Source organism: Myripristis murdjan, chromosome 9 (genome assembly GCF_902150065.1).
Source record: "Myripristis murdjan chromosome 9, fMyrMur1.1, whole genome shotgun sequence".
NCBI classification, from domain to species: Eukaryota; Metazoa; Chordata; class Actinopteri; order Holocentriformes; family Holocentridae; genus Myripristis; species Myripristis murdjan.
The window spans coordinates 31955749-31975609 of NC_043988.1; the positions used below are offsets into that span (position 1 = coordinate 31955749).

The 19861-nt window shown below is 40.9% G+C and overlaps 1 protein-coding gene across 1 annotated transcript in view; it reads right to left on the reverse strand.

Annotated features, from left to right (window-relative positions):
- Window positions 1–19861, reverse strand: part of LOC115364824 (uncharacterized) — a 216989-nt gene that overhangs the window by 37085 nt on the left and 160043 nt on the right. Inside the window, exons 24-30 of the mRNA XM_030059449.1 lie at window positions 19139–19228; window positions 16189–16320; window positions 13706–13842; window positions 12365–12450; window positions 5809–5935; window positions 5433–5529; window positions 1947–2090 (exon numbers count right to left, since the gene is read on the reverse strand). Coding sequence (XP_029915309.1) covers window positions 1947–2090; window positions 5433–5529; window positions 5809–5935; window positions 12365–12450; window positions 13706–13842; window positions 16189–16320; window positions 19139–19228 — 813 coding nt within the window. The remainder of the gene's footprint in view (window positions 1–1946; window positions 2091–5432; window positions 5530–5808; window positions 5936–12364; window positions 12451–13705; window positions 13843–16188; window positions 16321–19138; window positions 19229–19861) is intronic.

Consider the following 19861-nt stretch of genomic DNA (forward strand, 5'->3'; position numbering starts at 1 on the left):
TTTATAATAAACCCGGCGTTGTTTACAAGCGGCGAGTGTGTCTGTGTGAATCGGGGACTCTTTGTGTGGGCTTGTGTACGTGTGCATGCATTCCTGTGTGTTATTTGTAAACAGTATGTGAATGTACACAAACTGGGTGTGTTTATATGTAATCCTTTTATGTGTAAGTTGCATATGTAATACAAAATATCGGTGTAATGGCTCCGACAGAGGCTGATTTCTGACAGGTGGGAACTAAATTACTAAACATCACCGGAGAAAAAAATTACTTTGTCTTTAGGCAAAGAAGGAACTTAAATGTTTCACTAATGAACAAACATATGAATATGATATGAATAAAATAGCAGTTTAGGGGCTGTAAATGATAACAAAATAATTTTATACAATAATTGACTTAATTCCACAAAAATCCAAAGTAATACAGTGAAATTATTCCTGCTGTAAATGCTCAATATTGCAGACAAACTCCTCCATTTCAATATCGGGCTTCTCAACTGGAATTACTGAATTTGAGGGGAAAAAAATGCTCAAAAAAAAGAAAAAAAAAAAAAAGATTTATTTACTTAATTACTTTGACCTTATTTAGTGATCCAGATTTGTTTATATATTTATTTAGGTATTTATAACTCTAACTTGGATGTTCAGTTCAAGAGTTATCCATTTTCTAATAAGGTCAAAGATAGTTCATTTCCAACAGTGTCAATATCAAGCAATTAATCAGCTGTTATTAAATTATCGTTATCATATCAGCCTTTAAAAATCCACTCTCCATCGACCTCTAATGTCTTTTTTTGTGTATGTTGGATGTGGGTCACCAACAAGAAGTATTCGTATAGGGATGAGCACTGACTTTTTCATTTTCTCTATTTGTTTAAATGATTGAGGTAAGCCATTAAAAGAATTTAAGTGGTGTTGAAGGTCAAGATGGTGTCAAACCTCCACAAGAGATGCATTTACATCGAATCCAAATACCATTTATCACAAAAGAAAGCAGCTGAGAAGATAACTCAACCTGCACTCTCTGATACCAGGTCCATTTTTCTTACTTCTTGTTTATATTTTGACATTTATGACTATGAAAAAAAAAAGGTCCTAATTAAACTGAACTCAAACTCAGCTCGACCGCTGTTAATCAGAGCGTCCAACAGGCACAGGATTTGATCTATTCAAAACAATTCATCCAAACAGTATTATCTGTGGTTAAATATGGAAATCCCGACCAATCAAGGAAACAGAAGGCTCGGTTTATCGTCCCGACAGATGGACAGTTTAAAAAGAATTAAGGCGATTCGGCTGCAGCCAGCAGACGTACTGGACGGCACAAAAAACACCGTGGACGAGTTTTCCAGTGCTGGTGGCCATGATGGTTTCTTGTGAGTTGAATCAAATCATATTAAATCTTTAATAATTTCATTGAAAGCGCACACTGAGTGGTCAACTACGACAAACTGGGCATTTTGTGTACATCTCCAGGGTGTATTAGAGTTATTACAGTGTTGTATTCTTCATTATTTTTTATTTTTATTTCATTTTTCTTTTTTTGTTTTTTCTTTTAGTTAAGTTTCATTTAGTTTCCAGAGTGGGTTTGTTCACTTCAGTTTAGATTTTATTGTTTAAAAATATTTAGTTTTAGTTTAGTCTGAATTAATTTCTGTATTACTTTTAGTTTTTCTTTTAATTATTATTACAATATGGAGAGCATTTGTCAGGGTCAAGATTTAAGAAGTTCAGAATAGGTATTGCAATACAAACACAACACTTTGGTGTGCTGGCAAATTGAATAGTAAAGATATTTTCTGTATATTTTTTATTTTAGTTTAGTTCATTTTGCAAGTACACAACATCGTTTCAGTTAGTTTTCTTTCTTTTTTTTCCCCTAAAGTCTAGTTTTTATTTTTACTTCAATTTTGGTTTTTAGTTTGGTTTGTGTTTGTCACGGTGCTCACCTTGGCGAAGCGGCGGTTGTAGTGGGCCACCACCTTGGGGTCGGGGCAGTCCAGCTTCTTGATGATCTCAAAGCTCTGGTTGAGCTGCGTGAAGATGTCCACCACCGAGCTGGAGAACAGCGCGTGCTCCGACGTCTGCTGGAACTGCAGGATGACGAGGGACGAGAAGGCAAAGTTAAAAGTTAAAAACAGGTTTCTGAAGAACCAGAGCGCAGGTGTCCGCTCCAATCAGCACAGAAGAAGAAGAAGACGAAGACGAAGAAGAAGAAGAAGAAGAGGAAGAAGAAGTACGTCAGGTCAGACTCTCCTCTCTGGGCCGTATTTCCTCCTCTGTACTTTCCTGTAATCAAATAACACAAATCTCCCCTCTGCCTCTCCCTTTGTCCCCTGCTGTTCTGCTACTTATTTTCCGAACTCTGTGCTCTGATGTGATTGCTCCATGGTTACAGAAAAGGTTACATCAGGTTACGTCAGGGCACTTTGGCTTTGCTTTTGGTTACTTGTTATGCTGGGGACACTTGGTGATTTTCAGGAGCGGCTCACAGAACTCAGAGTGAGTAAATGCAATATATACGACACAAAATATATAGTTTGGTGATGCATTGCTGAAAGATTAGGGATGGGCAGTGCTGGATTTTCCACAAAAATCTGATTTACCAGTGTTTTCAAACTCTTTCGGCCATGTGCTGATGCCGATACCGATATATGCACACATTTTTCCCACCTAATTGCAGAGAACATCAAATCTCTCCTGTCGTGGAATCAACGTTTTATTGTGCCTGCTCTTATTGTGAAGGCCCAAGGGCAGATGCAGACATAAAATGCAATGCTTTTCAAAAATGTACACATCCACTAGGCAAAATAAGAAAACTAGTTTTTTATTTTATTTTCCAATACTGATGACGTGATATTATCGTGCATCCTTACTTATGATCCAAAGGTGGCCACTGAGCTCATGAGGAAACATGAGTGACCCCACATGCTGTCGTCTCGCTTGCAAAAGTTTATTTTTAGATGCTCTAAAGACCATTTTTTGCTCTGATATCAAGTTATGATCCAATACCAGTGCCTTGAAAAATGTAACAGTTGTAGCCAATAATACAAACTCTGGATGGATGTGATATGATTGAATCTAAGGCCTTGAATACTGTACACATCGCCTTTTTCCTGGTGGGACCTTTCATTGTAAAATATTGCCAATTTACTGACACTTTTTCTAGCCTGCTGTCTACCGACTTAAGAAACAGTGAAGGCGGTTTTACTCGTCATTTTTTACAGCGGTGAAATGTCCGACTGTGTAACCTGTCAGATCATTGCATCGACTCACCTACTCACCGATACCTGATCCAGCATTTTCAGCTGTACTGGAGGAATTTCCGACATTAGTATCAATTTCAGAATAACTCTACATTTTATTAACAAATGACATTTCAGTCCATCGGGTTTAAAAAAAAGCTACTGCGCACTTAACAGTTAGTTATCAAAAAACTTCTTTAACAGACTCCTTGACCTCCTCCGTGTTTTAAAGGTCATGAAAGACTAGATTTGCTTCGAGTGGTGGAAAGCCGTCGTAGGAGTCATTCAGCAGCTAACCTGCATTATAACTACAGACAGCTGTGCCTTGACTGCGACACCCGGGAACAAAATCAGCACATTGCATCATGCGACTCGAGTGTGTCTCCGTCAAACTTGCTGTAATAATTCCTCACATCTTGTGGTGGCGGCCAGAAAGAGCGCTTTCTTCTTCAAGGCAGCTCCTCTTGAGGACGGTGAAAAAAAAAAAAAAATTCATCAAATGTGTAGGAAAAGAGTCAAGAGTCAGAGTTTTACAATGGCTACAGCCGCAGGTACGGAGTAAAGCGACCTTAAAACGGAAATACTCCAAAAGAATACGAGTGATTGCCTTAAAACTGCACTTAAACGCAGTCAAAGTGCTCTCCGGCTGTGTGAGTGTTTTTTGCGAGCTGAAGTCTACTCTCGATAAAGTCCCAGACAGACGGTCTCCCGGTGACAAACTGCCGCCTTGGGACAAAGACGAGGTCACCCAACAACACCTGTCCATCATCCTGTTATAGAGCGACCCAAAACAGATCCCTGCCACGGCCGAATGAATCACAGCATCCTTGGAGCAGCTGGAGAGAAGGAGGCCATGAGACTACAGCTATCGCTCATTCTGTTACAGATGTAGACGTTCAAGTCCCACTTTTTTTTTTTTTTTTTTTTTACCACATGCTCGCTAAACTGGTGCAGCACTTTGGCTCAAACTCCAAGATGAACTTTTGACGAAAAATCAGGTCTTTAAGTCTAGTTTCAAGAGCCTTCTTAAATCATGAAGAGAAAGAGAAAAAGCTCATTCCCTCTGTTGTCTGATGTGATCGTCTCTCCTCCCACATGAAGCAACGAATCAAAAGTCAAGAAAGAGAAACACAAAACCTTTTCTTCCACACGGCAAGCAGAGAAAGCTGGACTCGTCAGCGTTGGATGTTTTCTCTCTCTTGTCCCTTTGGCATCCTTCAGTGATCACAGACTGGCCGGGTCGGTAAACACGAGCCTGCCGGGTGGAGCTGCTGCTGATATTGTTAGATAATATTTGGCGACTTAAGTCCTCAAAATTCAGACAGACTCGCTCAGACACTAGCAGCCACTGTGTAGTGGAAAAATCGTCTACAGTATTAATAGAGATGAGGTGCAGAGGTGGAAGTAATTAATAACGTTTCCTCACGACACTGTAATTGAGTAGCTTCTTTAAAAGTCAGTAATTTTACTTTGACTTAAGTGCTCGTGTACGGCTTTGCTGAGGGTTGCACTTCACCGCATTTTATAATCACATCCATTACAGAGAACAAATGATCCGATGACAGACTGCGGGGCCTTTCACAATAAAAGCTCAGTCAGCAAAGATGAGAGGAGGAACCTGCTTCTACTTTGTTGGCTCTTTGTTTGTTTTCCAAATTTCACAATGCAAGCTGCACGATGAAAAATCTGACAAAAAGGTGGAATAATTGTGGGGAAAAAGGGGAATAATATCAGTCAAACATCATCATAGTATGAGCTTCGATTAACCCTATGCAATTTTGCATAATGTCCCTTTAACTCACTGGCTGCCAGCCATTTTCAGAACAGAAAGCCCCATATTGCCAGCATTTTAGAGCATTTTAAGTGATCTTTCAAGACCCACAGAATAGTTTGTTCTATGACTATGTAAACACCGAAACCACCAAAAGTAAGAATAGACTCTCCCATTTGAAAAGTCTAATTGACGTTTGGATTTGAATTGACGTTGATCGGCGTCAATGGCAGCCAATGAGTTGAAAGCATGTAGTGTGCAGCGTGTTCTCTCCTCCTTTTCTAACTGCATGGAAAAGATCCCAGCTAACACAGTTACTGCTTGGAAAAAGGAGCTCAGTCGTATTCTTTAGAAGCGTATTGGCAAAGTAACAATACAATTTATGGGACGACGATGTGTTCAGGCCGCCTTTCACTCACCCCTTCCCTCTTGTCTCGCTCCAGGGCTCCGTGCATGAACTCGAGCGACACCTCCTCGTTCTCGCCGAGCCAGGCCAGGACAAACTGGAGGAACCATCTGGAGGAAAGACACAGAGCTTGGATTAGAGTGTGTTTGAGATGCTGGGGGACACCCAAACCCTTCTGCTGCCCCTCTCTTACATAAATCCTGTTGTTTACCCGCAGAGGCAGGAAGCCAGCAGATCTGGGGATTCAGTGGATGAGACTGATCCTGCGCCACGTAAATCGGCGTTGATTCAGCAAAAGTAAGTAAAAATTGTAGATGTCTGCCGTGTCATCTATATCTCCTGTGTCCTGTGTGTGTGTGTGTGTGTGTGGGTGGGTGTGTGTGTCTTACGCAGGGTACTCTGGCACAGTGTCCGTGAAGGCGGGCAGGTCCTTAACGTACTCGTTGTACAACCACTTGACCTTGAAGTGAAGGTTCATGTAGTCAGCGGTCTTGCACAGCTTATGCTTTTCGTGCTCTGTGGATGGGCACACACACACACACACACACACACACACACACACAAACACACACAGGCACACACACACACAGAAAGTAAGCATCAAATTCATCTCTTCGGGTGTGTTGTAGTAGCTGCAGGGTTGTAGTTGAGTAGTGCACACACATTTTTAGGATGTGGTGAGCTTCGTGTGTGTGTGTGTGTGTGTGTGTGTGTGTGTGAGAGAGAGAGAGAGAGAGAGAGAGAGAGAGCTTGTATTTCTCCCATTCCATGTTTTCCTTTAGATATTTAGTAAAGTCAAGTAAACTTTATTCATGGAGCACTTTTAAAAGAGCAGCAGGGGTATGAAAGGCGCAGTATGACTGACTGGAGCGTCATTATTACGAAACAAGGTAAAAAAAAATATTGCAGACAAGCAAACAAACAAATATTAAAGCTCCCATTTTGGGCAAACCAGTGGTGAAAAGTCTCCAATACACCGGTGTGATGTGTCATTCCTGCAAATTCTGATTAGTTTCCAATTAGCATGTGTGTGTGTGTGTGTGTGTGTCCATGAACAAGCAAACAAACATCTGAAAGAACAAACAGAGAGGAGACCAATCCATAATCCCCTCTTCAGTTTGGAAGCTTCAATGTTTCAAGCAACCAAAAAACAGAAAGTGCTCACGTCAGAGCCACAGTGCCTTGATAAACACGTGGATGTAAATTATTATATTTCCTTACATGACTGTGCAGCTTTCTTGAGTATTTTGCAAACTCGGTCGTTTCGCTTTTCCTCATATAAGGCTTTGCTGAAGTATTCTACCTGATTACATTTTAAATCACGTCCATTACTGAGCACAAATGTTGTCGGCTCTCCACAGGCAACAGAAACCGGGCCAAAGAAAATTATGGAGTGAATTATGGAGCCACTCTCAGTGAGCCAGCAGCAGAGAGAAGGGTCATCTGGCTTTTCCTTCGTGCACTTTGTTTTGTAATTTCCAGATTTTCCAACTACAGCATCTGGTTTGAAATCTGTACTTTTGTCTATTTCAGAATAACATAGGAAACATCACTTGAAACAATATTCTCTCTTCCAAAAAGCAACTCATTAACGTTTACTCTGAGTGCACTTTTAATTAGCAAATTTTTTTTAAAAACTACTCATAATTTTTATTTATTTATTTATTTATTTTTTTTTAACCAATACCTTTGCTTCTACCAGTGAAATATCAGCAGAAATATCAGCTGCTTCTTGAAAAGGGCACCACTAAGTGATATTAGATGTAACCAAGTAGTTATGTAATCCTGGGACTGATCATGTGTTACAGGGAAGTTTTTATAAAAGTAAACAAGAGAGCGGAGGTAAGACTTTTTTTTTTTTTTTTTTTTTTGCCTAAAATTAAGAGCATATTATTATGCAACTTGGGGTCACACAGCATGTAAACACTCGGATCTGTGCAAGCTGGTATGTGGGTGTACAAAACATACAGTAAACACTGAACAAAGGAGATTCAAACAATGTGTTTGAGTGTGTGTTTGAGTGTGTGTGTTTTTTTGGTTACGTGTGCAACAAGCAGCAAAGTAAACATTTTTTCATGAAGTCCTGCCTAAAACTAATCACAAACACACAAGTAACACATACACACTCATCTATGCCTACACACACACACACACACACACACACACACACATCTTACCAGCGTAGAAGTCTATTCTGCGGATGCGGAAAGTGGTGGGAGCTGAGACGGCAACAAAGTTAAGACAAAACAAATAAGTTTGACAGAATGAAACAGAATGGGGGGGAAAATAACAATAAATGAGATGTAGAGTGATATTAAATGTGATATTAAGATTTGGTGATTGATTGGTGATTTAAAGTTAGTCACCAAACCAGTATCTCTAATCAGTAACTCTAATCTAATCTAGGACTAATGCTGTCTTATGGTGAGGGCACTGGTGATGTTTTTTGCTGGATCTGACTTAAGGGGATAGATATGGGGGATATATGGAGGATTTATTAATACAAGGTGGCGTGGGCTCCTCACTGGCAGTGTTATTGATGCATCCTGATGTTTTCAGTGTTTTCATGTTTTCAGCTAACAGTTGATATGATATGCTGTGTGATAAATGTACTAACAGACTCAAGTGTGTAGTAATGTTGCTGCATTCTGCAATACCCCCAAAAAATCCAAAATGAGGCATCGTACATATAAAAAATTACACTTTTTCTGTTGTGGATGCATGTTTTTTTTTTATGTGTTTTGTGGCTTAAAAAAACTCAGAAATCTCAGACCTGCAGAAAGTGGCTGCAGAAGCTAAAAACCATGCATCAACAGCACCAGCAGCGAGGACATTTTGTGTTAATTAAAATACGAGCTATTCCTTTAAACAGAACTTGGCAACGATGAACTAAAAGCCAACTAATGCCACCAAGGGTAAGATCTGAGTTTCTCCCGGTTGCTACAGCTCGACCAGCCTGAGATACAGTCAACAGCCAAAAGTATTTGATATCAGCCTTGGAGAAAATCTCAAAGGGAGTCTGCTGATGTGGCTGACTCGCTCATTTGACATGTACATCTCCAAATTGCCTTACAGTATCGTGAGCTGGTGCCTTATGCTTCCCGCTGATTACATTATTTATAAGACGTCCCAAAAAAATCCACACCGGAACGTTTTTGACAGATATCGACATGCAGGAGGAGCGAGTCCAGACCCTGAGGTTTACATGATGCGCATGTTTAAGCACAAAATTTCCACTATAACATACTTTGGCACAGAAAAAAAAAATTGGGAATTGAGCGGTTTAAGAGGTACAGACGGCGGAGAGGATGCATGAAAAATGACCTTCTTTTCTTCAACATGTAGATGTGTCCTTGAGCATTTAGTCCCTCATTTGCCGTGGTGAAGCTGCACTGCCGTGGCCAGGCTGTGTTTGTGCCGGGCAGCTCGCAGGTATGAACATGTGTCAGCTGTGTGAATGTGAAACAGGCTGCTGCTGGGAAAACAGCATGCGCGCCTCGCAAGGCCATCATGAGATCCACCAGAGAGGAAGCTCAAAGTACAGATCTGCTGGTGGGAAACACAGCTGAGCTCACAGCTTTACCTCACAGGAGAGCCATCTTACATCAAAACGCATTTTTATTCAGTGTTATTTACTAAGATGTGACTTTCTAACGGTCAGATTTGAATAAAATCTTCAGCTTCTGGTCGGTGGCTGCAGAGGGAAACGGGAACTTGCAAAGACGAGAAGTGGAAAGGCAAAATCAGCTGAGAAACAAAGTCAAGTGATTTTTTATAATCATAGAAATGGCACTGTTTGATTCTAATCATTAGTCAGGTTTCCATCCAAATATATCAAAATTTTTGAGCGAATTTTGTCAAAATGCGCAAAAGAAAATGCGAATTTATGCCTGTTTCCATTAGTTTTAGTTTTTAGTTTATTGGGAGCAGAGTTCGCCGTGAGATGATGTCATAAGATAGCGTCTGTGTGTCGACTGAACAACAACAAACACTCAGCTGACACTCAACAGCTGATCAGGGACAGATTCCTGCTGAACTTGTCGGCTCTTGGGAGAAGTCTGGTTACTATTTTGGCAGCGCTAACTTCGTACCCAACCATCCTAAATAAGGAATAAGAGACTAATAATAATAATAATAATAATAATAATAATAATAATAATAACTAATAATAAGACTGTAGCGTAGAAGTGTGACGTGGTCTCCGGTCCAGTCATCGTTTATTCGCGAAACCTGTTTCCGCAGCAAAAAGTCGCATTTTCTTTTATCGATACGCTGAGAAATCCACCCCCTCCAAATGTAAAAACTTTTTTTTGCGAATTTTCGGCCATTTTTTGAATTTCTGGCATTTCCTTCCAAGTTTTTTTTTTTTTTTTTTCGCAATTTTTGAAAATGCGAATAAAAATAGGTGGATGGAAACACGGTTACTACAAAATGCGTATAAAGATGTGTATGTAGTTTAACCTCAATGCATCATGAATACGTCACTTTTGCAAGAGGATCCTGGTTCTTACAGGATGAAAAAGGGTGAAGTTTGTGGTATCGCCCAGGTATCGCCCCCCTAACCCCAGACTTAACCTTGACCAGCAGCAACATGCACCAACAGGTGGAGATCACATGGACATTAGAGGGAAAGTGAGCAGCAGATGACTTTAAAAGAAAGCTTGTCCTTGCACAGAGGCAGCTCACGTTTTGTCACCTTTTTACAGGCAGAAACATGGAGGAGGCCACACTAGATTATTGTGATATACTGGCGTTTGTTATTTTGACCTGCACTGATTTGTGCTTTTTATTTATTCATTAGGCTTTTATTATTATTATTATTATTATTAGTAGTAGTAGTAGTAGTAGTAGTATTTCAGTGGTAAGATGAGGTATAGAACAACAGTTGATTTGACAGGTGAGAGACTTTCCATAGTTTGACGGTAATTATATGGATATTGGTTTGTTTACTTACACTTATACTTTAATTTGAATGACACGCCCACCTGAAATGTAACATCACTGTCCTAGGAAAAAAAAATTGTCCTGCGGGCAGCTGCCTGTCAAATAGAAAACAGGCATCGCTCTTCGTCCTCCTCCTCCTCTCCCTCAACGCTCGCCAGCAGGTGAAAGCTCAACCCCAGATTCACTCTCACCGTGGGACGAGCTTCGTCCGCTGTGTCTCCTTTCTTACGAGTCTGTGATTTTCGTAGCTTCCTATTGGATATCGTGCTGTCGATCTCTCACGGCGCACTGTGATTGGCTGAGAGTGACACTCCCGCTGCTCAAAGGCCGACGCCCAGAAGAGTCCTGAGCTATTTTATTTTGTCTATTCATTGTTTTTTTTAGGAAAATCCTCCTCCTCCCAGGGTTGCCAAGTCCGCGTTTTTTCCGCCAAATTGGGCTACTTTTTAAGTGTTGCCGCGGGTAACAAATTTTGTCCGCGGGTTGGGCTTGGGCAGACCTGTGGCAAACAGATGATGAATAATGCCTATGAATAAAGATTCATATTTTGAATGACTAATGAAACCTGCTGCCACGAGTTTGAGCCCACCAGAGAGATGCTGGCCTTGTTCAATACAGTTCTGTATGACAGGGACCAGGGCGAGGGATCTCAACATGTCTAAAAAGAAACTGGACAGCGCTGTAAATAGTTCAAGTTCATGGAGTTTTTTCCCCGTTCTTTTTTATGTTGGAGACAGCCAGCAGTTTAACAGGTGAGCTGAAATGATTTTCAATCGCCTTTGCCTGGGAAATTGCCTTTAATGTTTATGATGTTATTTTATAGATATTATAGTGCATTTTGCAATTACAGCAATGCTGTTGGACTTTAAAAGCAACATATATGGATTTTTATGGGCTTATTTTGAGTTCTGGTATTGGGCTGATTTTTGGGCTGTTTTTATACCCGGTCGGGCTGGTTTTGAGTTGCTGTTTGGCTGCTTTTGTCTCACAGATCTGGCAGCCCTGCCTCCTCCTGCCTCTAGAGTGACCTCTGCTACTGACTCGCTTCTTCAGCCCAGTAAAGTTTTCCAGACAAATGCAGTGAAGTTATGATGGTGGTGGTGATTCCCCCTGAGGGCGAGCGCTGAGGGGAAGTCGATGAGGGCGAGTCAAACCACAGAAATGTGGCTTACAGTCGTACGGCAGCGACAACGAGGCCGGCATTTAGCATTTCACCAGGGAGGAACAAAGGTCATGTCGTCGTGATCCGTGCGGTCGCGGGCGAGCGCTCCGAGGTTGCAGACCACCAGCGCGGAGAGTTTCTGGTGATGACAGCGGAACAAGCGGCAGGCGGATGGAAAAGTCACTTCCAACATGTTTATCCTCCACAGCGAAGACGCACAAAAGAAAACAAAAGGGAGGCGGTGCAGGGACAGGTAGCAACACCGTCTCTGGAGGCTGCTAGTCTCAACCATTTGTTTACAGTTTAAGTATCACAATCAAATCAACAATAATATATTGATGTCTAACAATGCCAGACGTGGCACCTGAAAAGTAATTTTTCATTCCTATTGTGCGACACAGTGCCGCTCCGAAGGCCCTGAATGCAACAATCGACGATCCATAAAAATGGTGCACGTGTTTTTTTTTGTTTGTTTTTTTTTTGTTTTTTCCATTCGGAGGCCTCGATCACCGTCAGCGTTCAAATACTGGCTGTTGTGACTGTACCTTGTTATCAGCTGTGTGTGTGTTATAACCTCACCGTTGTTCCAGTGGTAGTGGTCAATGTTATCCAAGACTGGAAGAGACGACGGCAAACAGAAGGAGAGAGAGAGAGATAGAGAGAGAGAGAGAGAGAGAGAGAGAGAGAGAGTAGATGGAGATAATGGAAAAAAAATAATAAATGAGCGCGGAGAGGGAGGAAAGCTCGTCGGAGTGGCTAGACTGATGGGGGTGCTCATCTATCTGGAACACACACACACACACACACACAAACACACACCCATACATGCACAGTCTTACCCTCCAGGGCATATTTCATGTCCTGGGCGAACAGCGTCCACATGACCTCGGCGCTGACTTTACCCACGTTGAGTTCTTGAGGAAACCTGGAGGGAGAGAGGGGGAGGCAGGACACACAGTTTCAGCGCTAGTTAGTGTGTGTGCATGCATGCGTGTGTGTGTGTGTGTGTGTTTTCTGCTGGATTGAACGTTTGTGTGTGTGTTCGATTTGCGAGTCGATGCTTTTTGTGTGGGTTCATGTTTCATGTACGCTCGTGTTTTTGCCTGTGATGACAAACAGTCCAGCACACACACACACACACACACACACTGGGGGTGAAAACCCTTTTGAGCCTGGAAATGAAATTCATATTGAAAAACAAATTGACGTCTGTGTCATACGGACCCACCATGAGCAGAACCGGCGGCCCTGTTAGAGGTTCACTGCCGTAGTTTGAGAACCGTAGTTTAACATATTTTTCATTTTCTCTGCAATTTTATGTCATTATAGATATGAAACACAGCTGTCAAGTGTGTTATTTTTTTTTTTTTTTATAGAAGAGATTTGTTTAATTATTTATGGCTGTTCCTCCCCTGAGAGATTCACAGGCACTTATAAAGACTTGGAAACAAGGAAACTGAAGTGGTGAATAAAATCAAATTAAGTGAGTTTTTGAGTTGTGATTTATTAAAGTGACATGCGGACGACATAAAAAAGATGGCCAACTCATATGTTGTCATGTCTCTTTCTAGCATAATGTGTGTAAATAATTGTAATTGTCCCCTCAGTAAGCAAGTGACCAAAATAATTTACAGCTTTTAGCGGATTGGTCCAGTTTCTTGGACATATTTATTTATTTATTTTGATTTCATGAGTCAAATCTGCTCATCTTGTCTTTTTTTAATTGCATCTTATTTGTTTATATATATGTGGTTATTTATTTACTTATTAATTTAACCTATTTTATATGAGATTATTCCTTTTATTTACATTTTACTAATGACTAAATTAAATTAAATTATTATTATAATTAGCATTATTATGATCATCATAAGGCAGTCAATCTGGGCTCTCCTTATTTTCAATAGGAATTTGCCATTATTTTTATCACTTTACAGAGAAAACAATACATTTAAAATGTAATTGACAGATTAATGTGTCGTTTGTTGCAGACGCACTCGTCATTAAAGTTTGTGACAAGAACGCAAAATGAACATGTCTGTTGAAAAAGTCTGATTCTCCCTTGAGTACCTACGGTGAAATGCTGTTACTTTAACACATTTCAGATTTAAAAAATGCCAAATACAACAAAATGCCAAAAACGTCTATAATAGTTTCCCAGTGAGCAGCCCAGTACTGACTGGTTGATGATGGGCGTGTAGGAGTTCTTGTCCTCCTCGATGATGGAGACGATGAGGGTGATGAGTTTGGGCCAGAAGTCCAGATTCTGGATGCTCGGTCCCTGCTCCTCCGGCTGGCCCTCCTCCTTCTTCTCCTCCTCCTCTTCCTCCTCCTCTTCCTCTTCCTCCTCTTCCTCCCCTTCCTCTCCCTCCTCTCCCTCCACTTTTTCCTTCTTCTTCTTTTTCTTCTCTGGCTTGGGCTGCAAAAGAAAACAAAGGGATATAAAATAAAGAATGGATTGGAATTAGGCATGGACGTTCAGGATCAATTTACACCCATAACAATATATATACATTTTCTTTTCTAAAATCGAATATTCACAAATTAAAAATAAAAAAAATAATGCACGGTCCCTGTGGATACTTAAAAATTCGTAAAAGGCACTGCATTCATTCATAAATTTTTTCGGTTTTGCTTATTGTTCAGTTGGTCTTCAATTCAGAGTGGCATTAAAAGAAGTCTTTAAAAGTCTAAAATCAAACTCGTAGGATCCCTGTAAAGCCTCAGGGCCACTCAGCAAAATTCAGCTGTGTCCAAGGGCCGCAAGCTAAAAACCTCTGTCCTATTTTGGACGTTTAAAGATTTAAACAATAATTTTGTCACATGTGACATGACAAGTCTAAAAATGAATGAAACACACAGAAAACAGCTCCATTTCCATCCAAGACCAAACCTCACTGAATAAAAGACCGTCATGCAATGATTAATGATGAAATAATCAAGTTACAACAAAATGAGACTTTATTCCCAAAATGTGAACAGAATGGGCAGCTTGCTCAGGGGTTAAAGGGCCTTTCACATTGTGTGTGGTTTGGGCCGCCTGTGGCGTAGTAAAATGTTGTCACAAAACACGTGACAGCACAAAATAAATATTTCTGCTGCTCAGCATTTGTGATTTCAGTAAGTGAGTACATTATCCCCCAAATTACCGAGAAGTATTTCATTTTCACAAACTCTTCTTCCATTTTTTTTTCTTTGTGTAATCAGGTTCTTAACACTCCACTAAGCTGAAAGGGGATTTCTTTTCAATTACCATGCAAAGTGTTCATTTATAGCGAACGCAAAGTGATTTAATGAATTTATACACACCGAGATATGCAATTATCTGGCAACCGTTAAGGGCACGCGGTTTCCTGGAAATAATTCCTGGGAAATGGGGGCTGATACTCATCAGTGCATGAATCCAGGTTCTTTACATGAACATACACCACTGGAGGAAGTGGGGCAAAAAGAAAGATTCAGCGCCACTTTTAAAGCCATTTTATCCTCATAAGATACCTTAAAGAACCACTTCATGAAAGGTTCATGGCCCTGAAGGTACTTTGACACATGTGGTTCATCAGGGAATCCTTTTGGTATAATTATTTATACTAATGAGGAAGCATTAGGTCCTTATTGGCTCCTTCAGGATCTTAGACAAGTCCTCGACAAATCATTTTGAGAGCAGGACAGTGGAGGTATCTCGGATTAGGGATCGGATTTACAGTTTAACAACATCCCCCCATTTTTTTGTCACAATTAAATAATTCCATGGTTCAAAATCAGGCAGTATACTATGGTCACTGTGATTTGGCACAGCTGGCTGAGGCGAGATTGACTCTAATGTAAATGCATCACGGTGCTTGTAATTGGCCATGGCTCGGATGGGGCAGGAACACGCTGCGGTAAAACGGCTGCACCAGCTAAGAAATAGTGACAAAACTGGGTTTTAGCTTTCAAACAACAAGGAATGTGTTTATTTCACACAAGGCTGGAGCCGAATATTCAACTGTTTGGATATTTGTTGTTTGGTTGGGCAGGCATTCGGTTTTCAGTTTGGGGTTCAGATATCGTTTGTTTTTCTTTTTTTTTTATCAGTCTGCTTTCCACTGACTTTACTGAACATTTTTCTTTCAGTGGTGCATTGCCAGCCTCTGACATTTTTTACAGTCTCTACTCTCAGATCTGTAGGCTGTTGACTTGCAGTGGATAAACTCGTTCCCAAAAAGATTTTTTTCACTTGTGATTGGAGCAGACACTGCCACAATATGATGAAACTAATTTGAGCAAGCTACACAGTGAGGTAAGAAAGCAAAGTAGTGAGCTAGTAGTATGAAAAGACAGAGAGAGGAAGAGGAGGAGAGAGGGAGTGCGAGAAATGGCGATGGTCTAAGGAGGTACACAGTGAATGGAGAGAGAGAGGAAGATTTGAATCACAGCAACCACAAGAGATTGTTCATCCTATAGTCATAACTGTGCCCAAAAAAAGATAAGCCTGATAGGGACAGTAGTTTCCAAGTTTAGCTGCAGACAGTGGGCAGGGGCAGACAATATTCGCTATTGATTACCACCAAAACTTCAGAACCCCAAAAAACTGTATTTGTTGCAGCTCTGCATGGATGTGAAAAGCCCCGTTTCTGCAGAGGACCAAACCGTGTTGTGCAGAGCGACTGACCGGCTGGACGGCGGGCTGGAACTGGCGGTTGTAGAGCTCCAGACAGTTGTTGAAGATGTACTCGTAAGTGGAGTTGAGGCAGGCTTTCACGCAGTCCCTCACCACGTGGGCGGCCCTGGGGGGGCTCTGCAGCTCCAAAACCTGAGACAGAGACAACCAGAGATGGTGACAACTGGACCTGGACGGCTGGACACTTCAGCTGCATTCGCCTGCCACACGTTATAATCGGTTTTATGTTTCTCTGTATTTTTTCATTCATGTGTTGTTCATATGCTAATTTTTTGATTTGATTTGATATCCGTGTTGTAATGGCTTTTTAGCTCCAGCAGGTGGCGTTGTTGCTTAGCTCGATTAAATTTAACTAATGGACTGGATTTTCTGCGTAGAGAGTTTAACGTTGAGAAAGTGCACTCCACCAGTTTGAATGGGGGACAAACAAAATTATAAATTTGGAGAGGCTCTTCCAATCTATCATGACGTCATGTTTTTCCGTGGCGCGTCAAACAGCGGACCTGCTGTCAATATGTGTGTCGAATATGTCGAGCCTGAGAAAAGACGGTTTCTGACCCAGACCACCACCGGGGAGAAAAGCTGAAGAATTGCCAACACTATGCGTTCTGTGTAATTGAAAGCCAGAGAGCAGCAGAGGCAATAGTAACCATGGCAACCGCCTCATGCTGTAATAACCGTCGCGTCACCTGTGGGTGAGGTTCACATTGAAGTTGAGCTATCAGCGGGAAACTGTAGCAAACAGTCAAATGCTGTCTACTTGAGGTGAGGGAAAATAGGAAAAAGTCAAAGTTAGGTTAATGGAAACTTCGCTTCAGTTCAAACAGGCAAAACTAAAATATTCACAGAAACATCTTGAATGCACCACTGAAATATGTGGCCTTGTTTGAAATATTATCATACAGTAATCATCCACAGAGCTGCAAGAGAAACAGTGGATCTACTTCCTGCATCACACTGGATAAAAGTGATGGATAAACAAGCGTTTGTTTTCAGTCACGGGGGAAAAATGTATCTTAATAACGACCTAATAGCTTAACAAAAGTCTTAAAATCCTGATTTTCTCAAAACAAATGAAAAAAAAATGAGATAATCCCACTGGCAGATAAATATCTTAAAACAAGGCAGAATAAAGCAGATCTGCCCTCTAGGATTAGGAAAATTAAACTTGACTCAAGAAAATTCGGGAAAAAGTTGAACTAGTGGGAATAAACTTGTCCACTGTCCTGTGCTGAGTAAGAGAATAAAAATAACCTTTTAAGATTGTTTTTTTGCAGTGTGCTATACCAGCTCTGCTACGTGAATTTCTGCAGGGACCCTGCTAAAAACATTTGTGTTATATGATCACTTGAAACACGATTAAAAATATTGCTGGTGTCCAATTCATGGCGAGATGAGGTCACCTCCTCCTGTGAAATCATTAGATGCAGGATGCAACCTGCTGCAGTTTTGAAACAAGCTGTGTGTGTGTGTGTGTGCGTGTGATTTGTATGGAGGTGTTACTGTGATATTTCTGCATCATTTTATTTTTGTTGATTACTGTTATGACAAAATTGCTCCCTGATCAGATGCACATTGTTTCGGTCCACGTGTTGGAGAGAGGCGGGCGAGCAGTGTGTGCAGGTGTTGGCTATTGACTCAGCTGGTGGGATCATGGAATGACAACTGGGATATGCAGCAACACACACAGCAACCCAGGCCTCAGTGAAGACGTGCAACAGGAAGGCAGAGCAATACCTGTTTGTGTTTATCACATTGCAATAATTCATTTTCTGTTTGTGAAAGTCACTCACTCGCACACAAAAAAACCCCAACCTCTTCCATTTCCATTCTGGGAGTCCTCCCTAAACGCCACATCATAATTCAAATCCTGATGCTGTCTCATCGTTGGCACACACACACACACACACACACGCCAGCATGCACACTTATATTATGAGTGAGGACCTTATATTTGTGAGCACGCTCCACTGACTGCATTCATTTTCTAGTCTCAACTGTCTCCACCTGACATTGGAGGATTTTATATTCCATCTTTCGATCCTTGTGCAAATATTCAGTTTATACAGGGATAAAGATACAAGAGCACAGACACACACACACACACACACACACGGCTAGTTGGCAGAGCTGTTGGTTTGATGTCAGTGACTGACTTATGTCTGTGACAGTGAACTGGTTGTGTGCCGTGCAGTAGAGATTGATCGCTCTGTAGAAAGCAGGGGAAGGACTCTGACCTTCTGTGTGTGTGTGTCTGTATCTGTGCAAATCAATTAACGCATGTACGAGTGAATGTGCATAAATGAATAATTTTTTATTTGCCTGTGTGTGCGCCCATTAATGTGAAGCCGAATGTGTGCACTGACACGTCTCCATATCTACATTAGTCGGTGTCATAAGTACACAATAAAGCCCGTGTCCTCTTTAATACAATTCTCATCACACAGCTCATAGCAGAGGAAGAACACACTCTATGAAGTAAAGTGACTTTGGGGAACCTTTAAAAGTTCTTCAGATTGCAAATGTTGAGGAACCCAAGAATGCTCCTTGAGGAACCCCTAAGCAGAAGGTAACTGCAGAAACCTTTAACGTATGGCAGTTCTTAAACGGACACTTAAAGAAAATTTTATCAATCAGGAGCCAAGAGGCGCTTCTGGGCTCCTGTTGATCTCAGAGGAAAACCATATCAAAGAAAAATACATTTGCCTGATTGATCGATTGATTGATTAATCATTTAGTGTATAAAGTGTTAAAAACAATGTAACAACTCATGTCCAGAAACCAAAAAACCTAAAGTATTAATTTCATAAAGACAGGAAAAGAGAAACATAAGACACTTTTAGAGTTTTAGTGATCCTAGACTGATTGATTGATTGATTGATTGATTGATTGATTGATTGATTTGCATTGATTGTCTATAAGTTGAGTTGCTCCACTACTGTTTTTGTACCTTCATCCTGAAGAAGGTGATGCTGGTGAGAAGATCCACTGTTGACTTCAGGTCCTGGAGGCGGGGCTTGCTGCTGGCCGGGAAGTTGTTCTGGACACACACACACACACACACACACACGCACACACACACACACACGCACACAAATGCACAAATGTACATACACACACACGAACAGAGACAACTCATTAGCGGATACAAAAACCAAAGTAGACTAAAGTCACAGTGAGGCTTTAATTCAATTATAAAATAAACCCAAATTGTAGACTATCAACATTACAGGGATTTTATTTAATATGCAGAACAAAGTTTGCTCTTTTTTTTAAATTTATTTATTTTTTTTAGCTAAAATGGTATAAATCAACAACATCCATCGCATTAAATGTTGAACTGTGGTGGAGTACATAACGATAGTCTCATTGACGGGGGGAAAAAGCATGAACCAAGAGTTTTCCTGACTGTTTAACTCATTTTTTCATTTATTAATCCTTCCTATGCTTTCCTTTATGACTACAACACTGTTTACAAGGAAACTGATTACAGCAACTGCAAGTCAGAGTCACAGCGCCCTGACAAAGATGTCTGACAAAACTATTCCTGAGGCCCTGGGGAAATACGTGATGAATAAATGCTAGGAAAGCTCAGAAATAAGCAACGTTTTTTACTTCAAGACAGCCTTAGTAAACAAGTATGAGGCTGATAATGGAAAAGAGAGTATAAATT